General features: G+C 35.5%; 1 protein-coding gene across 1 annotated transcript in view; it reads right to left on the bottom strand.

The window, feature by feature from the left end:
- LOC140167506 (muscle M-line assembly protein unc-89-like) overlaps window positions 1-27,263 on the bottom strand; it is a 77,345-nt gene that overhangs the window by 25,301 nt on the left and 24,781 nt on the right. Inside the window, exons 11-12 of the mRNA XM_072190812.1 lie at window positions 21,095-21,116; window positions 892-1,061 (exon numbers count right to left, since the gene is read on the bottom strand). Of these exons, the coding sequence (XP_072046913.1) occupies window positions 892-1,061; window positions 21,095-21,116 (192 nt within the window). The remainder of the gene's footprint in view (window positions 1-891; window positions 1,062-21,094; window positions 21,117-27,263) is intronic.

Genomic DNA, 27,263 nt, shown 5'->3' with positions numbered 1-27,263 from the left:
TCGTTATAGCCAAGGGTTAAATCCTTGTTTAGGGTGCTTTTCAAAAGTTGATTATCGCGGATGGTGTACAGGCCACAATGGGAGTGACCCTCCCGGGTGATGACATCATCATAATTACAATGATGAATATGGATCAAGACAAGATGATGTCATACAAAATTTGCAAACACTTGCTATGTATCTCCTGTTTCATTATAAATGCAATAAATAGCATCACTATAATACATTCTGACCATGAAACAATCATACCAACACAACCCAATTCGCCCATTGCGAGGAGAGCCTTTATAACTCTGGCAGCATACATGAATGGTTTTATAACTTTATTTTTTCGATAGTATTATGCTGATAAATAAAGTATCAAAATTGAAGAAAAAAAAAAAAAAAAAAAAAAGCATACATGAATGGGAATTGAACCAGCAATAGAACATTGTGTAAAGTTACATAATTCTTCCTTTCATTTCTATTGCCAGTTCAAGGTTCTCCTTGCATATGGCGGAACCACGCAATGGGCGCATAGGTAACATTTCTATTCACATAGCACATTGTACACAAGAACAAACAAATTCAAATTTATAAAAGTTCATACTGGAGGGTTGTGGAATAACAAATGTTACATTATTGATACACATAGGCATTCGTTTTCTCCATTTCTATCAACGGTAACACAGTGTGGGTTGCCAAACGGCAGACAAATAAGTACATCCATTAGGTCCTAAGCTGTCCTGGAATCTTGTCAAAATGCCATCCCGACAGAGGAGCTAAAAGCAAAAGGAGTCGGATTCGGAGATGACAATTTGCCAAGAAAGATTGAGCTTGAAGTTTTGAAATTCATGATCAGGAAAAAATTTTTTTTAAAGACATAGTCACTGCAATGACATAATAACTTACCGGACACATCTGCTTCGAATGAAGCCGCATCGCCCTCGGTCGGTGTCTGACTCTTTATTGGGTGCGTAAACTTGGGTGGTACTTCTTCTCCATCCATGCCTAAACCCGGCACAGGCCGGAAGGCGGTGCTTTGAAAAATTTGGGTGGTTCTAGTTGTAGTTGTTTCAATACTAGAAAATAAAATAGACAAGAATAATTTACTTTATTGAGGATGTTCAACTGGCTTGAGATCTGAGCTATAATGAGGTAAAAGAAGGTGCAGGTACCCGAAATATGTGCTGATTTTTCATGTTTTTGGTGTATCCGAGCCCCCTGGGAAGCACCTAAATAGGGTCTATCCTAAGAAGATGACACATCTTGAAGAAGTGATTATATTTGATTACAATACATTTCCCTTATGCATCAAATTAATAAAATAATTTCTTATATTTTTCAGATATGGACAGACATGACCTGGTACAGGACAAAGACAAACAAACTGAGACACTATAGATACAAAGTTTGCATTTGATATTGTATATTTTGATAATTTTGTTGTGTTGTATGTTGTTTGAAAATGTTCTTTACCTATTCTTTACTATTTTTACCCCAAACAATGTTGGGTCGATCCTTCATGTAATTATTTCGTGTAAGCTTATCCTAACTCTAACCCTAATCCTAACCCTAAGCCTAATCATAACCCTAATCCTAACCCTAACCCTAAACTAACCCTAACCTTAACCCTAACCCTAATTTCGTGTAAAATTACATGAAGGAATAACCCAATTGTTGATGAAAAGGGCAAATTATCCATTTTGGAAAGTAAATTCACAAACGTGGAGTACAAAACAGAATAAACAGAAAATGCAATTTTGCAACATTAAGATTATTTCCACCTATAATATTGGATATTTTGAATGAACTGCAAAATAAGGCTCATTTAACTTGCCTTTAGGCCCCATAGTTCTCTTAAAATTCAATGAAATTATCATTTGTTTGGCTCTCTGAGTTTAGGCCTAAAAAATTGTCTGAATGGCGTAACATAAACCAAAAATTAGGGTAGGTAGGTCTGGATCTTTTTTTCTTCTTACTTTTAAAGCTGTAAATTGCAATCGATAAAGGCTTTGGAACATTTATTTTTCCTGTATTTATTCAAACTATATTTTTATTACTTATTTATATATATTTGCAAAAAAAAGGCAGGGTCAGGCCTAATTTTAGGGTCTGTCGGGTTACGCCAATCAAACAATTTTTTAGGCCTTATTATGGTTACATTAGCCCAGTATTTCTAGAAAGTTCCATAGAATTGGTGAATTTTACAATCTATTTTATAAAACAAACAAAAAACACCTTGGAATTTTAGAATGGCAGATTTTCATGTGGAATAACTTGGTGTTCTGCTTTGTTGTTCCACTTAAAATAATGGTGCAATGTATCTACTGTGTGATATCAGGTAATAGATACATGGTTGGGTTTCAATACAATGCTTTTATTCTCTGAATATTTCACTATTTAAGTTTTGATAATCATTACCAACTTGAAATTCCCATTCAAATTGACTTTGTTGCATACTTCATCGAATAAGTTTTTCTGCTGTTTTTATCATCATAATCCTGATACGAATAAAACCCACACTGTTTTATGGGCCCGCTCAACCTAGATTCTGCATTTTGGGAGAGTTCTTTTTTTTAAATTTAGCTAAAATCATGTAAAAATCAGAACATTTTAAAATTATGTTTGCAAAAAATCAAATGTTTACCAGATTTTTCAAGCTTTCGGTGATATTTTAGGGTAATTTTAGCTTCCAGAAAAATTATTTTAAAAAAAATCTTGACCGACCGACCCTACTGGAAAAGTCCATCGCCTTATCTCATTTTCTTCAATATTGACATCAGACTGAAAACTGGATCTAATATCAGAGTCACATGATGCATGTCATAAAGTGCGGTATAAAATATACGTCATACAAAATTATGCATCTGCATTCGTCATGAAACCATGAAAATATCACTGTAATTGCACAACTACAGTCCTATAATCGTGAACCAATCTCAATGCGGTATATTATAAATACAACGTATGACATTTACCACACGTATATATAAAATCTCAATGTACACTACTAGCTAGCCAAGATGGCATACCATAGAGAGTTGACATTCCCCATGAGTGAAATGGCATAGAATGTCAGCAGACAGGATAGACAGATATCACAGTTTATAAAAGCTTAAAATGTTACTCAGACCACAGACCCTGGTGCTCAGACGCAACTATAGCACTGAATCTGTGTCAAAGGTGATACTGACATATGATTTTCAAGGCCAAATTTACCACAGGGCACACAGGGCCTGGGCCCCAGGGCCATGATCTAGGAGAGGGACAATCATGTTGCTGTGCTCGGAAAGCAAAATTAAGGTAAATCTGCAAAATTTATGCGAAATTGCAACAACAACAAAATTAAATTTGTGCTCCAATGGTGAAAATCTGGTATTTTGGTTAAACATTTGAAAAGAGGGAGCCATTGTTATACCATAGGCCTGAAATGAGACCCGTATTTGTAGCACATCCCTGTATTGTCATTTGTACTGACTACCCCCCCCCCCCTTCCCCTGTGTACCTATTCTGGTAATTAAATACTGATATAATTAGTCCGATAACATAGCTTTCCTTGTCTCCTCATCAACTGACCATGTGATGGTGATATCATTATTCTATGAGGCCAGGAGGATGGGTCATAGGTAGGCCTATGTTCATCATAATTAAGGTGTATGTATCTATTCTGGTCAGCAATGATATAATTAGGTTGAAAACACAGCTTTCCTTGTCTCCTCATCAACTGACCATGTGATGGTGATATCATCATTCTAGGAGGCCAGAAGGGTGGATCATAGGTAGGCCTATATCCATCATAAGGTGAATGTATCTATTCTGGTCAGCAATGATATAATTAGTCCGATAACATAGCTTCCCTTGTCTCCTCTACATCAACTGACCATGTGATGGTGATATCATCATTCTAGGAGGCCAGACGGGTGGATAATAGGTAGGCCTATATCCATCATAAGGTGAATGTATCTATTCTGGTCAGCAATGATATAATTAGTGCGATAACATAGCTTTCCTTGTCTCCTCATCAACTGACCATGTGATGGTGATATCATCCTTCTAGGACGCCAGGATGGATCATAGGTAGGCCTATATCCATCATAAGGTGTATGTATCTATTCTGGTCAGCAATGATATAATTAGTGTGAACATAGCTTTCCTTGTCTCCTCATCAACTGACCATGTATTATGTGGTGTGATGCCAGATGGATGGAATGTGAGCTGGAGACTGAACACGAAACCGCTGACAAGAATCACTCACTCACTCCACAAACTCAAAGTGAGATGATTCCAGACAGATGTAAGAAAACATAAATATTGTATTCACAGTAAGATGGCGAAAAAAATAAATCCTGTTTTACAGGTGGAGAGACTTTCAAGTAGGGTGGCAGGATTTTTTTCTGGAGGCTAAAATTACCCTGAAATATGACTGAATGCTTTAAAAAAATCATACTTTGCAAATGTTTTCAATTTTTTTCACAAATTTTCAGTCAAGCTCAATAAAATCTGGGTCAGTCAGACAGGCTTTTGTTTTTGTCCCCACCTAACTTTAAATAAATGAACAAACAAATAAACAATTACCTTCAGACATTTCCTATAAATGTAATGCAAACCTATATTGAAATTTGTTAGGGTTGTGGGGACACTTTTAACCAAATAACTTTCATTGTCAGGATTTTAAAGAATTTGAAATTTGAAATATAATCAAATGCATTATAGATCTTGAGATATGGGTCAAATATTAAATCAACATTGTTTTGGTACCCCCAGTTGGTACCCTCCTCCAGTGTTCGAAATATGCCTCAAAAAGTATGCCTTAAAAAGTTACCGGCCAGCCGGGCCGGCAACTAGATGCCAGTCAGAAAAGTTACCGGCAAGGCCAAAAAGTTACAGGCCAATGGCTGGCTGACCGGCCCTATTTCGAACGCTGCCCTCCTCTACATGTATAACTCAGAGGATGATTTAAGGAAGCCCCATCATGCACAGTAAAAGTGTTATCACTAGAGTTTCAACTGCCACTTTACTTTTCAAATCCCATTGAATTCTGTGCAAAAGATGTTGTTTTAGAATTGTGTGTGTGTCATTATTACTTGGTCGATTTCAGATCTAAAGTGATGTATGCATGAAGGATAATTCACACCTTCTGTAGATAACATAAAATGTGAAATCGACCAACTTTTTGAAGGTGTTTTTATTGTAAATATATCTGTCCAAATTCAAATTTAACCATGCACGTGTGTATGCAGTGGGCGGCAGTGGTGTCATGTTCACTCACACAGCTATGCTAACCGCAAGACTTGCTGGGTAGTGCTTAAATCATCCTCTGTCTATAACTCTAGAATATGTAAATTATTGACTTTTCCTTCATACAAAATGAAAAAGTGTTGACCTAAACCTGACCATAATATTCAGTATTATACAGCTACAACTCATTAGTGACATGGATCTAGAAATTCCTCCGAAATTAACTGATCAAGAGATTACACATTCTCATCATCAACATTCTTTCACCATGACTTGACAAAAGTTCTCTTATGAGGCCATTTATAGGCTTTATAGAACATATGTATAATATATCTGCATGTTGTCTGCTAAAATTTTGTCAACAACTCTTCCTATATACCTTTGTATATGAGCCAACCATTGTTAATCCGTGACGAATCTGCACTTTTGTAGCAGCGTATACACAAACGCAAGTTAACAGAAGCATGTAATATATACATGCAACTTACGTGTGAGCGAGTCTATCTGTACCAATTTTGAAGGTCTACTCTCTAAATGTACACCGAGTGGAAAGAGTAGAAAAAAGAGTGAGAGAGTGAATATTGCCTAAAGAAAATGTACTTTCTTTCATTTTAGAGTGTTTTCCACTCAAAAACATATTGTCCTTTGTTCAACTCTTTGAAAGAGAGGAAATTCACTCTTTTACATTTAGAGAGTACACATTATTAACTTTATGGGAATCAAAAGATAAATTTCCTACCAAAAAAATGAACTTTTTTCAACAAATCCAAATTGATCCTTTCAATGACTCCCTTTATCCCATGTCCACACTGTACCCCATCTCAAATTTAAACATCATCTCACCTAAAATAACCAATTATACCTCATCTCTTTGTCTATAACCACAGTGACTAACATAGGCCTAGTAATACCGTACATCTAATTGGGGCACATAATTGTGCATCTGTTGCATCCCACTGGGTATAGTAGAATCCTCATCATTTACCTCCCATGGTAACTCCATATTGGGCATTGGGCTTATGCTTGCTGACTAAGGCATTGCACGTGGCAAAAGATGTCAGCAAACAAACCAGTCCATCATCAAAATGGAACCAGTAGGCCTTCCTTTCTCAAGATGCTCTTGAAGATCATCTACTATTGCATGCTGAGAGGGTGAACATTCACAAAATTTCATGTAATATTATTTTGCAGAACTGAAAAACTTGTCCACATTTAAGAGAACTTGAAACTTGATTCTAAGGAATGCATTGTATTGTTATTGAAGACTAAGGCGTAAAAATTGTTTGATTGGAATAACCCGACCTACCCTAAAATTAGGCCAGACCCTAAAAATTTTTTCTTTTTCTTTTTGCCAAAAAATAAATAAATAAGTAAAAAAAAGGAAATTAAAAAATTAATTAAAAATTAAAAAGATCCAAGGCCTTTGTCAAACGCAATTTACAGCTTTAAAAGTTGCATTGGTAACTTTTTATCACAGAGAATGTCCTTGAATATACTTAAAAAAATCCCTATCTACCTACCCTTTTTTTTATGTTACGCCAATCAAACCATTTTTTAGGCCTAAAATTCCCATCCTCTCCTCTTTTCTACTTTCTTCCTCTTCCCCTCTTCTCTTCTCCTATATATTCTCTCCTCCAATCTCCTCTCCTCCCTGTTCCATTTTTTCCTTTCTTATTTCTTAGTTTCACAATGACTGCAAACTTTCAAAATGGCTGAGTCAGTCAGCACTAGCTAAACCACATCATTAAATGCCATGCATCATGCAATATTTCATGTGTCAGTGGATGCGGATGAGGACGATGAAGATGAGCAGGAGGGTCCTTTCCCTTCACACGCACTCTTTTCATCTCCTTTCCTCTTTTCATCTCTTAGTGACAGAGAAATTGCACAACTTTTTAAATGGCTTAGTCAATCAGCACTGGTTTCTCCTCTCTTTTCTTTTCTTCTTTAAAGTTACATAAATATTACAAAACTTTTGAAATGGCAGAGTCAGTTAACACTAGGTAAACCGCATCATTCCTAATGCCATGCATCACAGCCTATGAGCCCTAATAATCTCACTTTAATGGCATAGTTCAGTCACTCTATATCAACAATCATAGGTCAAAATTTGACCTCAGGTTGTGGAGTATTATATTTTGTACCCAACATATCCAAAGGTCTATTCTATGTATGTAAACATATTGAGGGTAAAGAACTGTGTCCTCCCCAGATGAGCATATTTGTGAATAGTTCAGTATGGTGTGATGGTGAGGAGGATGATGATGATGATGATGCGGAGGAGGAGGAGGGTATGAAGGGCAAATATGAGATGGTTGGGTCATGGTAATTATTATAATATGGAGGAGGATGCTGTCTGACCCAGCAAGTCATAAGGACAAGATATTATTACCAACATGACTGAATGTCACAGATTCTTTTGGAGTTACTTTCAAGTACCCTTTAAATTCAGTTCATTAAGCATAAACCACATCTTAGCTACTTGGTTTTGACATTATTTTCTAGCTCATTACTAATACTCTGGTTGGTCACTGTCATTATAGAAGTTTGTACACTGCTATAATTTGATTAAGCAAAATAAGTCACTGTTAAATTTAGTGTCGTGGTATTTCTGGAACTTAAGGTCTAATTTTGAATGTCTTGCTTATATATATATTTACTGTATTATTTACAATAACAATTTTCGCATTTTGATCATTGAATACATATTACAAGCCTGCTTGACTGCAAGATTCAAAGCCATATAAAACACACAAATGCATCTACACACACCCAGCCCTCAAACATGTGTGAACGAACACTACCCCCCCCCCCCCATACCATTAAAAGTTAAGACAAATTATTTTTGAAAATATTTGTTTTCTATGTATAGTGTTACCAGACTAAGAAGACTTTTTGAGACAGAACCATGGTCAACTAAAACCTCGCACCAAATATTGAATTCATACATGTATACCTTTCCATGTCGCCCTGGGATAGTAACAATAATAGCGTATGCCTTGTTTGTTATGCTAACATAACACATATCATGCTGCGATAGCACTCATCCTAGGGTAATGAACAGGAGGAATAGCACCTCAAGCTATCGGCCAACCTACCACTGCCAAAATAAAAACCTAAAGATGCTGAAGTTTTTATGTACAAGAAAAGCCAATTGGGATTCAAAATTGCAATGAACCCACCACTGCCCAAACATACCCACTTTCAATTTGCTAGAGATGATAATTTTGTATTATGATATTTAATATTGCGACTTTGAAAAAGTACCGGTATCACAAAGAAATTACTTAATCAGTATTTTCTTATTGCTTTTTGTTTCTTTCTTTGTTTTCAATAAAAAACTTATTGTCTATAAACATATCAATATTTATGCCAGGGGTGGAACAATCAAAACTTTTAAAATAATAATTAACAAATTCATGGTCTCATTAGAATTCATTAAAAAAATCATTCTTTTACTTTTGTTATTATAATTGTCAAATTCCCTTTCTTATTTATATTTATTAAGATTTTACAAAACGACATATTTGGGAATTTAAATGTGTAACTTATCAACAAACCAAATGGCTCATCTCATAGTGTCATATATTAGCAAATCCCAATTTATCACATTGGCGCTATGATGTGACAAAGAGGCAAGTTATTTTCAGCATGAATCCCGCCGAGTTGATATCTGATAGGACTACCCGGCTCTCATTATACTAAAGTTTCCTCCCCTGAATCAAGATTCCAAGAGATGCAACTGAACCAAGCCATGTTTAATCCTCCCATGTGGACAATGTGTGTGGACACAGATTTATACAGATGTTATAACTCTTTTTGCTTTTTTTGTTTGTTTGTTCATTTAATTTTCAAACATATTGGGTTGTTTTAAAATTAATTTTCAGCTTTTCTACATTAACCTACACACACATACCCTCCTACATGTTTTCACCGACAACCGTGGACCCGTATTGTGTGTGTGGTTGTTAACAGTGAAACCATGGACCCACACACACAAACATATCATAATCAAAACATGGACTTCTGTGATATTTCACCACTAACCATGGACCTGGTATTACACCTATGATAGAGGACCCTAACCAAAATGCAGTTATGCTGTATAGCACCCTCTGCAGCTGTCTGACGACCATGGACGCCCATGTTTCAGAGTGTATGGTTATTCACTACATATAAGTGTGGACTCAAAGTCCACGCTTGTAGGTGAAAACAAATTGTATGATCCCTATATATTGCTCAATATCAAGACAAAAGACATCTTGATGATAGAGTTGTGTTGGCAGGGGTTGAATTTCAGAGTTATGAGTGTACAACACAGCTCGCATACTAAAGTTTCATTCCCTAAATCAAGATTTCAAGAGATATTACTGAACCAACCTTACAGAGATGAAACACAGCTTACAGAGATGATACAATGCTTCTTTTTTTAAATAAATTTTTAAAATTCACATTAAGCTTTTCTGCATCAGCCTACAAACACAACACCTGAATGTACAATTTGCAAAATGCATTGAAAATGCAAGCTAACAAGGCCCCAATATATGCATGCCTCTTGAAATGAAAAACCCATGATCACTGTATACGATAACAAACTGCATATCACATAAAATACCATGAACTTCTCTGATAGGAAATTCATACTGAGTCAACAGGAGAAATTAGATGTCAAATTCCCCTCTGTTGGTGATGATGATGGAAGCCAATAGTATGTACCATAATAGATATTCTAGAAGCATCTTGATGGGCTATGCCAAGATGTGTAAATGATGAGCACAGAGTCATGTAAGCCCAAGTGTTTGTATATAAGAGTTTAGTTTCAAAACCCTTACATCCACTTGCGAATTTTGAGAACATCAAAAATCATCAAAATATCATTGATATAAGGAAGTTTTCAACAAAAGCAGTTTTTGGTGGGATGCTTGGGTAGGATGAGCATCCCACCAAAAACTGCTTTTGTTGCAAACCCCCATATATCAGTGATTTTTTTGATGATTTTTTGATGTGTTCTCAAAATTCGGAAAGTGGATGTAAGGGGTTTTGAAACTAAGCTCTCCATATATTCTTTTTCTGTCTAAACATTGACAATCATCGCTTCCCAGGAAAATGATCAGAGAGTAACATGAGTATTTGTAAATTTCATCTTGAGCACAGAGATAGGTTTACAATTTGGGTCTGTGAATTCCCCCTAGCCCATACAATCTATGACTGCCTACCCCCCTGTATCTGTGCATGGAACAAACAATGTTGTGCAGTGTATTTGCCACAAAAAACTAATAACTACAGGTTTTACCCCACCTTCCCCCCACCCAAAAAACGAAACTTCCCCCTATCATAAGCACACAGCACACAACTTGATTTTCCTAATTTATATAAATTTTCAGAATTGAGTTCAATGTAAACACCCACTCTGCTAATTTATACAAATCCTCAGATGTAATTCGAAACACAACTTAGAGCGATGACAACTTTTACCCAATGCAAACGCGGTGTAAGCCTCACTGTGACGAGAATTTAAATAAAATTTTCTCATCACCAAATAAATGGTTGTTCAAACTTGTCACGTCCAACTCCCCAATTACCTCGAAGCCCCTTGCATGTCTCCACGGTGACTATTATCAGCAGCCATGTTGGCCTCCATCCAGACTTTCATATTTTCTTGCCATGACGACTTCTGCTTGAGGCGGCCCGGGGACGGCCAGAATCCTAGACTTGAAGCATAATACATTCCTTCTATGTATAGCTACTCCATATAATCCAAGTGTAATGGTGACTTCATAGTTATCCATGCGCAGTTCTTTGCAAAATTTTAGCACTTTTTGTTAGGTTTTTTATCCGCAAAATGTCTTCCCTGCAGAATTCAGAAGTAATGAATTTGGCATTTAAGTTTGTTTATATGCAAAGTCTTCCAGCAGAGCTTTACAGTTATGGTCTTGTTTGTTTGTTTGTTTATTTATTTGTTTAAACTGTCACTCTCCACATGTTTAAGTCCAACTACACTCTGCAGAATTTATTTTGCAGTTATGGTTATCTTTGTGCATATAATTCCTCCTCGACCATCACAAGGCATGATAAAATCAATTCTCATCCACATGTTGGAACAATTTACTCTGGTTGATATATCAAAAGTTGAAGTACAGAGCAGAATTCAACAACCTTTTATCACATAGTGTTATTCTTCCATATGTAGGCAGCTCCTGAAATCAAAATCCTCTATAATAAACACCAATATTCCTTCCTGAGGTTAATTCCTCCCAATGGCACCAATTAAAGCATTTTTACCATCACCAGTACATCCTCTGTACGTCCTAATTCCAATCCAGTTTCAGAAAGAAAAAAACACTGCACCATCCTTTAAAGACTGTCAGGTAACTTAAAGCCCTGCACATTTTCACAGCATTGTTGCCCCCATTTTCAATGTTTTTCCCCTCTCATCACTCACATCAATGTTTAGTCATGTGTCATATCATCTGGGTTGTCATGACAAGTTTCACAAATGTCTTGATTCCAGAGTCTATGTTCCAATTCCCGGGAATATTCCTGATACCTTCCAACAATCTCATCGCCTGAAGCATCATGCATAGAGTGCAAAGTCCACCAAGTTGTATATGTTCCCCCTTCCTCGTGGTTCTTTTTTCATTCACCAAAATAAGTTGAAAGTCATACTTCTGCATTCAGGAAGCTCAATAAAGTATTCTTTGATTCATTATGTTTACTCAGGAGGACACCATGATCGAAGATGGTCATATTTGGTTCTTATTTGGACTAACAGAAAGACCTTTTTCTTGTAATCGGTTCATACTTCTTCACAATACAATTTTGAAGACAATTACATCACTTTTCTCCAATAATAGCTACTTTTCTCCAACAATAGCTAACTTAAATCATCATTTTGATCATTACCGTGATTTGTTGAAGGTAGGTTGTATAAGGTAGAAGTTTCATTTGTCTGTGTTAACATTCATCAGTTTGAAGACATCATTAGGTTACAAAAAGGTCCTAGATTCCAATAGATCCTCCAAAAGTTTCTTTGACCAATAAGATGTGATCTACAGATATTTGTTTTCTGTAAGTCCAATACACAAATAATCAACCAAATTCTCATACAAGATACCTTACCAATTTCCATGACTACAAAATCAAGACTCCCTGCAATGGGCTATTCCTGTTGAAATCCATACACCCTGTACAGAAGACATGATCTTTATCTCCCACACAGGGGGTGTGAATTTCATATGGGGGTTACCTGAATGTGTGACTCCATTTGAAATCAATACCCCTCTGTGGGAGATTAAGCCGGTCATGTCTTTCATAGGGGGGTGTATGGATTTCAACTGGAATAGTCCAACTGAGCATCACTCTCAATTTTACGGATTCAATTCAATTTATCAGTACCCTGGTGTACTGATTTTAAAACGTGCTATTTCATGTTTTTGAATGTCACAATGAAGATCTGTTTTCTTGCTAACTATCAATAGGGGATCATCATAACACAGCAGCAAAACATTTCCTGGCTCACCATAAGTTTAGGTATAAAATGTGATACATGCCAATAGCTGCCTTCTGTTCTTTATTTTATGTTTTAGTAGACGACATGGCCCTAACCGCCAACGTTGAAGATGATGATTGAGAAACTTCTTGACAAATCTCCAATGTTACCTTTTGACCGCATTTATTATAACTCTATTCCTAACACTATACCCTATCCCTATCCAGTCTCTATCCCTAACACAAACCATAATGCTAACCCTAACCATATCTTCATCCTACCCTATACCCTAACTTTAACCCTGTTCAGATTAGTTAATGACCCTTTGGGCTAATGTTCTGGTCCCATTCTTTTAATGGACATCAGCTTTCAAGTACTGTGTTCACTGTATTTTGTGTTTCTCCCTAAGAAGCCATAACCAAAGCACAAACTTATAAAATATATTAATACCTTATTACACAAGGCAGCTATTGGATTTATCACATTTTGTATCTAAATTTCTCAAAATCACACATAGCTACCCTACTTGTTTGTTGCAAACATCTTCATTTACCTCTGAAGAGTTTGGAGTGTTATATGGCAAGAACAAAATTGTTTGTTGATGTGCCCAAACTTTAAAGAAATGTATCATGCTCAAGAAGTACATATTGTAACACACATATACTTTGATCAGCTCGTAATCGGCAGGCCTTATAACATGTGGATTAATATCAAAATATTTGATTTTGAGAATTTTCTTGTGACATCTCGTCAGAAGCATCACAAATTATTGATTCAAGTCTTATACTTTGTCTACTTTCTTTAACACACACAATTTGGCAACTAATAGCACTCTTAACATGGGTCTACTTTTTGGCGTAGTGGTCAAAGCCTAACGTTTTCTGCCTATTACGAGCTGATCAAACTATAGAAGTTATTGATCATTGTTTTCAAATACCTTGTTATAAACTGCTAACTGAGACCTGCTTTATATTAACAAAATGATTGTTTGAAATCTTGCATAACTTCTTCAATATAATTTAGCATTAGATAATGTGAAGATATTCCTGCAGATACACTGAAAAGCATCCAAGTGCTAAAATCAGGGCTGAAGAATGATAATATACAATGTAGTTATAACATTTCAAAAGTGTCTCACTATGGACCACAATTGCCTCATCCTAATGGCATAGTTCAATAACCTCAACAAACAATCATAGTGCAAAATTTGACCTCAAGTATGAGTTTTTTGTACCCAAATTGTCAAAGTTCATTTAATGAATGTACAAATGTATTGGGGTGAAAGAACTGTGCCTGATAGATGAGCATGTTGTAGATCCTTGTGTCTTAGGCCACCAGAATCACATTTTTAATGCTCAATGACCTCATGCCATTTCACTCAACTCTGTGGATGGATTTGCTTTATCTGTTTGATTGTTGTTTTGTTTTTGTATTTTGGTTGTTTTTTTGTTCATTCATTCAATTTTTTTCAAACCTGATTTTTTGGCATATTTGTAATGTTTACACATGTCACAACTTGCACCTAAATGGAATCAGCCAAATTTGTTGTGTTTGTAGGTAAACAGAGCAAAGTTCGACATAAAGTCATAATTCAAAGAATTATGACTTTATATCCTCCCATAGAACTGTGTGTTAAACGGTCAAAATAACAAGCAGTGTTTCTTTCACTTTACCTCGTTATTTCAGCTCAAAATGGACAGAAACCATTCCCGATAATTATTACTAGTATTATTTCAGCATTTTGAGTATATAATGACAAATTTAAAATTTGAAGGAAATCGTACATTAAGCCTTTAATTAGACTGAAATATACACACATTTTGTATGAAACTTGCAAAAAGCACAGGTCAGAAAGTGAAAGTGCATTTCACCTGCATCCTACTCTGAGAATGATGTCTTATTTTGGGCATAACATAGTATACCAGTAATGGCAGTATATAGCCTAAAGGTGTAAGTCCTCATTAGGGGTCAAGTTCATTCAGATGCTATCTATTACTTGCACCAGAATAAGCAACAATTAACATAAGGCCAAGAGCATGAGGAGAGTAACTGGTTCTTTGTCCTCTGCAACTTTTCTGGGGTTGGGATTTTTTTAAATATTTTATTTTAATATTGAATAAAAAAGAAACCATAGCAAAAATGTGCATAATAAATTTATCAATGAATCTTTTCATACTAATAAGATGTGAATTAGTTTCACTGTTCTATCCCTTCGATCGTGTTTTAATCAGTTTAGAGTGAACAAACCTTCTTCCAGTTATTCAAAGTAATCTTTTGAGCATGAACATGGCTTGAAAAAAACCTGACAGGCATGAAGCCTGAAATCAACATATTGGCAAATCCAGCCTTTTATGAATTTCAGAAAGTGTTGATACACTTGAACCACATTAATAATGACCTTCAATCCTTGTTCATATGTCATCACCATGATCACTGGTTTGTTTCATTGGTGTAACATTAGGGTAGGTTGGTCAGGATTTTTTTTTTTGCTTCGGAACTTCTTTGCTTCTTTCATTTTAAGTTTATTTATTCTTATTATTTGTTTAAATTTTATTATTTTTTTGGCAAAAAAAAAAAAAAAAAAGTCAGGGTTGGGCCTAATTTTTAGGTTCGGTCGGGTTACGTCAATCAAACAATCTTTTTAGGCCTAATATGTTGGAATCAGCAGTACATAAGTCTGTTATATTCATCTTACTATAGGTAAATAGGCCTACTGGCTTCCACCCTCCACCACATTGTCTTTTTAAAAGACAGTTCTTGTTTATTTGTGTGATTTTCTTCCAGTTGAGCACAAAATAAATACATGTATGCAACTGCTTACTTTGTAAAATGGGAAAATGAAAAATGTGCTGCTTATTATAAATTCACAAGCAACAAAATATTTGTGGCTTTTTGTGTATTAACAAGGTCCAGTTACCTCCCCTTTGGGGACAACCTCTCCATAGGGTTCCATTACATACATGTGTAATACATTATTACAAGCAAACATACAATGTCAATGTCACAAACATGATGTGGAAAGTGGACTAATAATTCTATGAAATATGCCTAATTAAAGCCTAAAAAAGAAAATTGCTTGATTGGCATAACATAAAAAAAAAATTAGGGCAGGGCGGTCGGGATTTTTTTTTACTTTTTAAGCTGTAAATTTTGATTGATAAAGGCTTTGAAACTTTTTTTTCTTCTTCTTTTTATTTACTTATCTTTATTAATTTTTTTAAAGTTTGATTATTTTTTTTGCAATAAAAATGCAGCCATATATTCCATTCATCAAAGCTTAAACAAAATTGTAAAAAAGTGATAAATAAATTTGTAACATTTTAAATGAGGTGTTTTAACTGCAAATGATTGAAAAAGTAAAGTTTACATTTTAAACAACCCAGCATGCTATTTAGAGGCAAACACTAATTAAATAATAATGATCTGAACCAGTTTTATAATATTTAAATAATAATAATAATAATAATAATAATAATAATAATAATAATAATAATAAATAATAAATAAATGAATAATAAATAAACAAATAAATAAATAAATAAATAAATAAATAAATAAATAAATAAATAAATAAATAAATAAATAAATAAATAAATAAATAAATAAATAAATAAATAAATAAATAAAAAAAAAATTAAAAAATGATATTAATAAGTAACCCAAAATGGCCACATCCTAATTCAAGAAACCTAGTAGGCCTACATTATTGCGCTACTTTAGTAGTGCCACACCCTATTTTTGATATACAGTTAGTTTACCCATACTATAAACTCTTTCCAATTAAACATATTTTACCACAACAATGTCACTAATCTAATTATACCAATTAAAGACTGAGCAAGCACCATATTAATTAACAAAGGAGAACCTAGTATTTAAATTAGTACCATATTATATCACATAAATCTATACTTTAATAATATACACCAAGTGAAAAAGTTTCTTGGGTTTTTTAGTTTTAAAATCATCTTTAAATAAAAGCAATATTCCTCCGTTATCAATTAAATTATACCAATGATCAAAAAACCTCCTAATTAAAGAACAAGCAAGTACCACACTACATGCTTCCATCCCGCCCCAGGAGACCAGCCTCTACACAGACCACACTCTACCAAATAAGGCAGTGACAGTCTGAATGACAAATCAACCTCATCACCATAGCAACCCAGCCTGCAAATTTTCATCATGAGTAATTTTTAGCAGACGACACACTGAACAATTTCACATCATTTTAAGATAGACCAAAAGTAGTGATTATCAAAATCAAAACAAGAAAATTGTATGATTATAAAATGTTTTAAGATAAAAGTTTGTGATGAAATGAAGCAGAGGAGCTGTCTTGATTTCAAATAGCGGAGGCTCTTGTATGGTGTGGTATGGCAAGTATGCGTACAGCCCAGCAGCCAACCAACACGCATGATCCCGATATAGCCCTCAAGCTCACGCAATGACATCTCACTCTACTACTCAAAAATCACAAACAAATCGAATAAAAATAGTGATATTTCTTACCCTTTTAGAGCCTATAGATATAAGCTCCATATTCCAGTGCCTAGAAGGCACTCAATCGGTCCCGAGTTGGTCTTTTTTGGTGAATCAAAACTATTCCTTTATATAGCCCGATATTCCGTAACAGCTGAGAGACTGAGGCAAAGTTTTCTTTTCCCTCTCTCGACAGGAGCCCTGATGACTTTCAACTGGCTCAAAATCCTGGACAACCTCGGAGCTGGCTCACCATGGCCAGTGTTGCCAGTTTTGTGATTAAGCAATACCAGACACTTGGGCTTGAAATGAGCAGAGTCTAGCAATACCTACTGACATTTACACAACTGCTCTGAGTATGGATAACAGTTTATGCATGTTGCCAGTCTGGTGTGATATAATATCTTAGATGGCTTTTTGGGCTTGATATGAAGGTTTGTGGCAATTGTATTCTATTTTTAGACTTTACATCACTCCCAGACAAGAGGAGGATGAAGATGATGATGGTACATAATATTGTTTGGTAACTAGAACATGTCGTCATCACAAGATAGTTGACTTTCAACTTTTATTTTTATTTGACATTCCAGTCTGTGTTATTTTGTGTGCTTTGGGTATATTTGTCTTTTGAGTTGCTTGTTGTATTGTTTGTTTTTTAATTTTGCTTTTGTCTAATTTCATCATCACAAGATAGTTGGCTTTCAACTTTTATTTTTAGTTGACATCCCAGTTTGTGTTATTTTACCTGTTTTGATTTTTTTTGCTTTGTATCAATTTCTTTCTCACTTTACATGTGTAAAGATATCCAGAATTAACACTTTTTATATACTTTTTTTTTCATTTGTAAGATCTTTCTTTCTAAATTGAATCTCCCTATATAAAAAAAATGTTTCAGAGCATCTCTGGGTCCTGTTGCTCACTTTAGTATATTTTGTTTGTGATATGTGTTATTAAAAACACACAAAAGTCAAAATGACAAAAAATACAAATTTTTGTTCTATATTAGGCAATAATTGATCATAACCAAAAATTTGTTTTTTTGATCTCATTTTGAGAGTTGTATAGAACTTCTAAAATAAGACCCTAATCAGAGAAATCTTGAAATTTGTCCCCTACATGACCTTTGACCTCTGCTGTGCTTTTGACATGTTCCTCTCCTCTTTGGCTTTATATCTCCCAACTTTGAGCAAAATCAGAGCTTTTTTAAATTTGAGGCCTAAATGACCTTAGACCTCAACATCCTTAGGGGTATCATAAGCCCCCCCTCTCCCCGATCATTGTTTTCAAGCTCGAGTCTAGTAGCCATGATACCTTTGGACTGGCATCTATTTTTCAAAACTAATCAAATTTAGTACATGCATACATAAAGAAATAGTGACTGCATAGGCTCTTTTCTGAACAAATTTCAGGCTAGACAAAAAAAAGAATAGACTGCAAAAATTAAAATTAAAATCTATTTGCTGAGGGAGGAATTGATGATGTGCAGCTTGGAAGTAGGAGGGGAAGTATCTCAAGAATATAATTCAACCCGTGACATAAATATGACACAGAAAAATCTCGGTCAGATCCATTTATACGGTCATGAAAGATTGGAATGCACAGACTAAACATCAGAATAAGTAGACCATCAATTAATGGTCAGCTTAAGGGTATACGTGGTATTGTTGGTCGAAGCAGCCAAAACTAGAGTCAACAGACGCTGAATACAAGCCGCAATTTGACCCCTATAACTTGACCCCTGGGTTACGGATTGGGTCAACTGCTCTTGCATTGTGCTTAGTATGTCATAAGAAATATTCCTGGTGAATTTCAGCTTAATCGGAACTTATACATGGATTTTGATTTTTTGAAAAATTTTGATTGACCTTTTGACCCCCTTAATGACCTTTGACCTCAATGAAAAAAAAACCTTATGTACACCGACAAAATGCATTGTTCCAATTTTAATTTAAAAATTCTAACATGTTTAGTTCTTGAGATAAAAATTCTTAAAGTTATTCAGCTAAAAACAGGAAGTGACCCCTTAATGACCTTTGACCCCCAAAATAAAAATACCATGCATACATCAGGGAACACTGATTCATGTGTGATGGTTATATTATTCTGGTCTGTTTATCTTTTGAGATAAAAATTTTTGAACATTTTTGATAATTTTGGTTTTTGACCGGAAGTAACCCCTTAATGACATTTGACCCCAAAACTGTAGACATCCTAAAGACCCTGGCTAATAGCAATGCATGTGTGTTAATGGCGACTCTCTGCTATGTAATTTGTACAGACAGTGATTTTTTGAATATTTTTTACAAATTTGTCAGATTTTGACCGGAAATGACCCCTTAATGACCTTTGACCTCAATTCTTTTTAGGAAGTTTTAAGCACTGCCACATGTTGATTCATATGCATGAGTCACATGATCATTGCATGTAATTTGTGGAAGGAGTAGCATTTTTTGTGAAATCAACATTTTTGGCCATAAGGTCAAGGTCAAAGGTCACAGTCAGGTCAAAGTCAAATGTAAGGTTTGGCCTAGTCCAGTGGTCATTTGACTCAAGTATGGTTGAAATCTGTCGAAGCATAAGAGAGCTAGGGCGAAACGTGGCAAGTCACGCAAAATGTCACGAGTTGCCAGAAAGAATTGGAAGAAGACAGCACAAGCCGACGTTTGATGTCGGCTTGTAAAAATGATTTTCATTATCTGATTCAATATATTATTGAAAAATAACACTTTGGTGTTTTGCAAAAGTTCATTCTACAAATCATAACTTTGGAAACTTGCTTAATTTATTGAGTTATGTACGTTTTACAAAAGTGTTGTTGTTTCAGCCCTCTTTACAACATAACTCAAGAACCACAGAACCTACAAAAGTATATCTGTGAGATTTGAATTCTTCTACATGCTCGCTATGAATTGAGCAATGCAAATTTTGCTAAAGCTCACTACCATTCGCAAGATCATGTGAACTACTTTTTTTTTCTGCTGCTTCGACCAACAATACATCATATAACCTTAATTTTATCATTTCAAGCAGGCATGTTTTTGTAGACTGTTTAGGAAAATATTTAGCTGTTAATTTTTAAGGTCTAAGTAAAATCATAATTTTCTCTTGATTTTGATTTCAGAATTTTGTCACCCATCTAAAATGACCTTTTACCCCACCCAACCCCAACCAATTTCCCCAGGCAAAGTTATGTATACATTATTATGTTTGTCATTTGCATTTGAAACATTACCATGTGCTGTGCTTGTGTAGGTTGTGTATACAAACAAACAAACAAACAAACAAACAAACAAATACAAACACTAAATAGACAACATGGTTCACATTCAAATAGGTTATTCAAGAATTAGATGGCAACCCCTAAAGAAGGCAAGCCTTTTTTCCAAAAAAATTGGGAATTCCTGAGGCTTAATTTTTTTTCCAACAAAAAATGCAAATTCTCAGTTTGAGGAACAAGTTTGTTAAAAAAAAAAGGGAATTCCCTGTATCCCTAAGTCAGCTAAAATGTATTTTGAAAAAGAGTATTATTATTTAACTGAAGGCTTAAAGATAATAACATCAAGTGCTGCTCTTCTCCATCTGACTCATTAGCTCAGTTGGTGGAGCATCGTTCCAGTGATCCAAAGGTCCCAGGTTCAAATGATCAGTGAATTTTTTACTGACTGTCATTTATGTATATGGAGACTTGTAGGTTTTTACCTTTCTAATAAACATCATCATTATTATTGTTTGTTTGTTTTTGCGGGAAGGGAGAATCCCACTTTTGGGACACAAAAAAGATATACTTTCTTGGGAATTCACACAGTTGAAAGGCTGATGTTTTAGGGAATTCCCATGTCTTCTTTAGGGGGGAAGAGTGCCAATAATTTCTGAAATTTACCATCCCTGTCTGTATCAACTTACCTCACTTCCTCAGCATCAATTCCTGTAAAAGACAAAACAAAATGAAATCATTATTGATTGGCAATTAACACATTAAATAAAATTTGGCATTAAATCCCTCATCATTTCATCATTATTTATTCTATACAAACATCATCTTCTATTCTTTCTTGCCTATGATTAACATGTAGTGCTAAACTCAAATAGTTCAGGCATGAGAATATATTTCAATGGAAAAACAGGAAAAACTGTGCAAAATCTGGCAATTTGTTCCAAAACGCACTAAATATAAAGAAACACATATTACATTTTGGCAATAAAAAAAGTGTAACAGGAAAATTCTGATGCTTGACAGTTAAAATATGATAAGGGTTATAACCTGATGCAGAGGTCAGGAGTGGGTCCGGGGAGTGGGTAGTTGACTGGAGGTGGGGAGGTCCTATTTACTCTTTTTTTTTTTTGAGTTACATTCTGTGATTTGAAAGAGATATTTCTGCACATGGAAAATGAGCTAACGACCTATCAAATGTTTTTATGGAGTCCCCCAGTCCCTATGTATTGACTACGAAAATGATTTTTCTTGAAATGAGTATGTTTTAAGAAAATCATTTTTTGAACATTACATGATCTACATTATATTTTACACATTTTCAATAGCATCAGAATACACAACACAGTATTACAACAAAATATCCCAAACCCTATCACAGAAAAAGAGATCCATCAATTTTGAGTAGTATGTTAGAAGATGAAAAATTATCAGAGCCTATTTCAAAACTTGTAAATTTGTTAAAATAAACAAGTTGATGCAACTGTCATCTGGTAGTATTTCATTTCAAATTAGGAATGTGTATATATGCAGATGACTTACACCTTGCATACTTTACAGAATACTGTAATGAATGATATCGTCATATGCATATATCCCGGGGATGGGGGATAAATCCCATCAATATATTGCTACAGGGGATACCAGATTTATCTCATATTTGGCTAATTTAGCCCTAAAAGTGCAATTTTTTTTCATGCTTTGTGCAAATGTATTCCAGTATAGCACCATATTTCACCAGTTTAGCTTCAATATGGCAACATTTTTCATGCACTTAACACATTTGTACCATAGACTTATTTTGTTGCCAAAAGGTGCTGGATTCAATTTTTTCCAACCCCATCCCCCAATGTCAAAAAGAAATCTACCCCACTGGATATGGTTATGAATCTGGCAGACAGCCGAATCTGGATTCGGCTTTTGGTAAATTCATGTTACACATGCATCATTTTTGAATTAGAGAACAAAGGATCAATGCTTTACCTATTGAGGGCAGCATAACAATTTTCTAACAGAGATCAGAAATGATAACAGTGTAATAACTAGAAGCAAATTCAGTAGATGCGCCAGACGCGAGTTGTTAAAATGTGATGAACAACGGTGAAACATAATTGATTCCCTTTTAACAACAAAAACAAGCTAAAGATTGTATAATTCACATGATTGTTTCATGAGGAATTTATTTCATTAGGAATGTCAGTTAATCATAACCACTGAGCCTTACAAAAAGATTGGTGATTTCTCTGTTGATATCAGCAATAAAACTACAGAATGTTTAGCCGCTACTTCCAACATATTGAATTCCAACAAAGGTTCCAGGCATGATGAAATTTATGTGCTGATGCGTAAACGTGCTTGCGGTCACGTTTCGCAACTGCAAAAGTTTGGATTCATCATCGATTAACAATGTTTGGCTCCTGTACACAAGGCGGTTCTCGAACCACGAGTCTCGCCTGCTTTCGCGATCGCCTGCTTTTACAATTCCTTTTGGTAGAAGTAAATGAACCTGCAACAATTGCAACGATTTTCGGGAAGAAAGCGTCTTGACATCAAAAGTGTTCGGACACCGATTTGGACACTTTTGATGCTAAACGATTTTCGGGGACAAAGCGTCTTGACATCAAAAGTGTTCGAAACCGATTTGGACACTTTTGATGCCCAAACGATTTTCGGGAAGAAAGCGTCTTGACATCAAAAGTGTTCGGACACCGATTTACGCACACTTTTGATGCCCAAACGATTTTCGGGGACAAAGCGTCTTGACATCAAAAGTGTTCGAAACCGATTTGGACACTTTTGATGTCCAAACGATTTTCGGGGACAAAGCGTCTTGACATCAAAAGTGTTCGGAAACCGATTTCGGACACTTTTGATGTCCAGACGATTTTCGGGGACAAAGCGTCTTGACATCAAAAGTGTTCGGACACCGATTTCGGAAAAAAAATTTAAAAAAAAAATTTAAAAAAAAAAAAGAAAAAAAAAATTAAAAAAAAAAAAAAAAAAAAAAAAAAAAAAAAAAAAAAAAAAAAAAAAAAAAAAAAAAAAAAATTTAAAAAAAAAAAAAATTTCGAAAAAAAAAAAAAATTTCAAAAAAAAAAATTCTGACAGACGGACGGACTAACAGACGGACATGGTGACTTATAGAGCTGCTACCCGCAGCTAAAAACAATATTTCATTAAATTTTGACCCCCCCTCAACTTTGAGTGTGTGGGAGGGGCCACATGGGGGGTACTAGTGTGCATCCTCTGGTCATACTACCCCTACCACATTATGTTGACCGTACCCACCAAGTTTACGTGCCCATACGACAGTTTTAGTCATTTGACCTCAGATGACCCCTGGATGACCTTGGGTGACCTTGACGCACTAACCAATACAAACTTGTTCTGTCTGGGGTGAAGATGCACCCACCCACCAAGTTTGGAGAACGTCGACCCCTAGTCTCCGAGAAAATAGGTTTTTGCATTTTATGCATAAATTATGCAAATTAGGTACTTAATTACCATATTTTGCGCTGAAAATCGAATCGGGTTGAGATCCTTTGGTCATACTACCCCCTACCACGTTTCATCATCATAGGGCTTAGGGATCTTACGAATCCCCCAGATACAGCTCCACAAGGCGGATTTTCGTCAGATTTCCAACCATATTTGTAGAATCGTTCCGCATAAATTATGCAAATTAACAACTAAATGCGCATACTTTTCGCCGAAAAACTAATCAGGTGATCAGCAGATGTGTATCATAGCTGCCACCAGGTTTCGTTACCATGCGCCCGACGGATCTTGAGATAGTCTGTCCACACACTCCGCTATCAATTTGCGCTGATTTTCGCATAAATTATGCAAATTAGCTATGTTAATTTGCATATTTTTCACCGAAAACATACGGTTACGGAGCAAACTTGGATACCCTTCCTCCCACCAAGTAGCGTCGCCGTAAGTCTTACGGTTCCCCAGATACAGCTCGGACGGACACACATACATACATCCACACACACACCCCTCCACCCCTCCATCCACACACACGGACAGACAGAAATAGTGATTACTAAGTCCCATCCTGAACAAAGTTCAGGCGAGACAAAAAGTATACGAAGAATTGTTGAATGCTGAATAGATGTGATTAAACTGCTGTATAGTGGTAATTTTCACAAGGGTTTTATTTTCATGAATTTTACTCCGACTGCGATATTAACACTTCGCGAATATATGCAATAATGTATTACAAGTATAGGGAAGGACTGGACAATCGCAAAAATAACATTCGCAAAAATGTGTCCCTCACTCCAAATCGCGAAAATAACTGTATGTGAAAATTACCATGTATACAGTATGTGAAAAGGAGTGATGTTGTATTATTTATTTTATATCAATTAAAAATATTTACAGAAACAAACAGTTTGCACTAACATTGATGTCAAGTTATATCTGGAATTCAGTAAATAAAAATTTCATTACACTTCTTAGAATTATGCGTAAAGATAGAAATTGTAAACATGGTGAACAAGTTTAGAATAGCGTATTCCTGGGACTACATGCTGCATATTAATAGTTAATTAATCTTAGTAATTAAAATCCCTCAGAGTTATCCTCATTCGGGCCTCTCTGTAATATAAACCTTCCACATTAAGCTTATAGTTATTTGTGTACATGTTGATCAGATCAATTAACATGATAGGATCTGCCAGTGCTATGTCGTATAAAGCAAATGCTATTGAGCCACTTAAATTTCAATTCCAGAGGTGGAAAAAAACCCAGCAGAACTTCATTTTAAAGTTATTGCTGAAGCTGTTAAAGCACTGCATAAAAAGAAAGTCCACACTTCTTTGAGGTGTCACAACTTCTAACATGATTGATTCAAAGCATTATCATTGAGCTATTCCATTTAAAATCCACACTACCCCTGTGGAAATATCTTCCACCGGGGTAGTGTGGATTTCAAATGGAATTAACACATTAGCAACACCATTTGAAACTCACTCTCCTTCAGGGAGTATGAAATTCAAATGGAGCTGCCTAACGCTAAATTCATACTCCCCCTGTGGAAGATATTTCCAAAATCTTCCACAGGGGTAGTGTGGATTTTAAATGGAATAGCCCAGTGCTTCATAACTTGAAAAGATCACTTCTTTCAGGTGAGTGCTACCAATATCTTAGCTGATGTGATATGATGCTGCATGATGTTATTTGGAACATCTTCACCTATCAAGAGGAAGTTTAAGTGTTTCTGCATCACTGCTCTGGCATGTAAATTCTATTTTAACTTGAAACCACAAAGATGTTTGATAAGATGGTCATAGCACACACTTAGGTCTAGACATAAAATGTATAGCAGGAATAGCACTGTGAGAAACATGCACGAGGATGGGAAGATGAAAATCAAAGCTAATACATGCTTGTGGAAAACTTTGTGAAAAATGTTAATAAAATATTACATTTTGCAAAATCCAGACATAGGGCACTTTTTTCAATTGAAAAACTATTGAAATCTTGAATACTACTAATGGTTAATTTCATTCCTGGAGCCCACCAACTCAAAGAACTTGTGCATTTTACTGAATGTGTCCTTATAATGTCATGATTGGCATTATAAAATAATTCATAGGATTTGCAACAGGCGGAGGGGGTGGCTAGCTGAGGCTCAGCCCCCGCAAATTTAGGTGCATGGAGCTTGAATAACATTCAGCCCAGTGGCGTAACTAGGGTTGGTAGCGCTGGGGCAAGAAACAAAATTAGCGCCCCTACCCCCACCCGAGATTATCTTAGACCACCCTCAATTCTTGAAACAATTGCGCACGCATAATTTTGGACAAATAAGGCCTATCACTAATTAATTTTGGTTCTAGAAGTTGAATATCTATCTTTAAATTGTTCATTCAATTGATTTTGTGCTGAAATGCACGCAGATACTAGAAAAATGGCAGTTATTAACCAATTTTCTGACTACAAGTGGAGGGAAACCATTGGCCACCCCCAGAACAGGTCATCGACAAAATTTGGTTTTGTCAGCCCAAATGTTGAAAATCACCCAAAGCTACTATAATTGGTATATAAAAGTCAAGGAGTCGGCCAGCGTCTATTGAAACACTACCCAATGGTGTTCTCTTTATACTGTGCAAAGACCCAATTCCCAGAGACCAAGTTCAGTGACCAATGCACACGTAACTCTCCAATTGAGTTGCTTGTCAGTATCGAAACTCAATACCCAGAAGGCAAAATCCTATTTCATTACCACACTGCTCATGCGCAAGTCCCTGAACCATGCCAAGATGAATGAGAGAATCTAACTTCAAACTAATACCATCAGGGTACAAGAACGCTGTAAGTGATAATAAAATAGATAGGCTCTTACAATGTTCTTGCATTCTCTAGATGGTGAAATCCCATCCTTTCATCTCCAGCAGAGAAAGTGGAATCAGCAAACTACTCTTCTACAATGGTGTGTTATACAGCGCCGCCTTACATTTATTTGAATTATCCCAAGAATGTCTCCTAGCCTATCTCTACCCTTGCTTATATGCAAATGTCAGTAGAGACACATCATCAACACTATACACTCTGTGGCCAAAATAAAACATTGATTTGTTTGTTGATACTGATATGATCTGTTTTGATGATACAAATTATGTATGACCTTGGGCTGTGAACAAGAACCTAATAATAAACTATTTTAAATATAATGTTGTTGGCCTTATACATCGAACTTAATCTGAATTTATACAAGAGGAATATTGCAAAAATGGGCTATTCCAGTTGAAATCCATACACCCCCTATGGAAGACATGTCACACAGGGAGTGTGAATATCAAAAGGGGTTTATACCTGAAAGGGTTACTCCATACAAAATCTACACCCCAT

Source organism: Amphiura filiformis, chromosome 13, assembly GCF_039555335.1.
Source record: "Amphiura filiformis chromosome 13, Afil_fr2py, whole genome shotgun sequence".
Classification (NCBI taxonomy): Eukaryota; Metazoa; Echinodermata; class Ophiuroidea; order Amphilepidida; family Amphiuridae; genus Amphiura; species Amphiura filiformis.
This window is presented reverse-complemented; position numbering and strand designations above follow the sequence as displayed.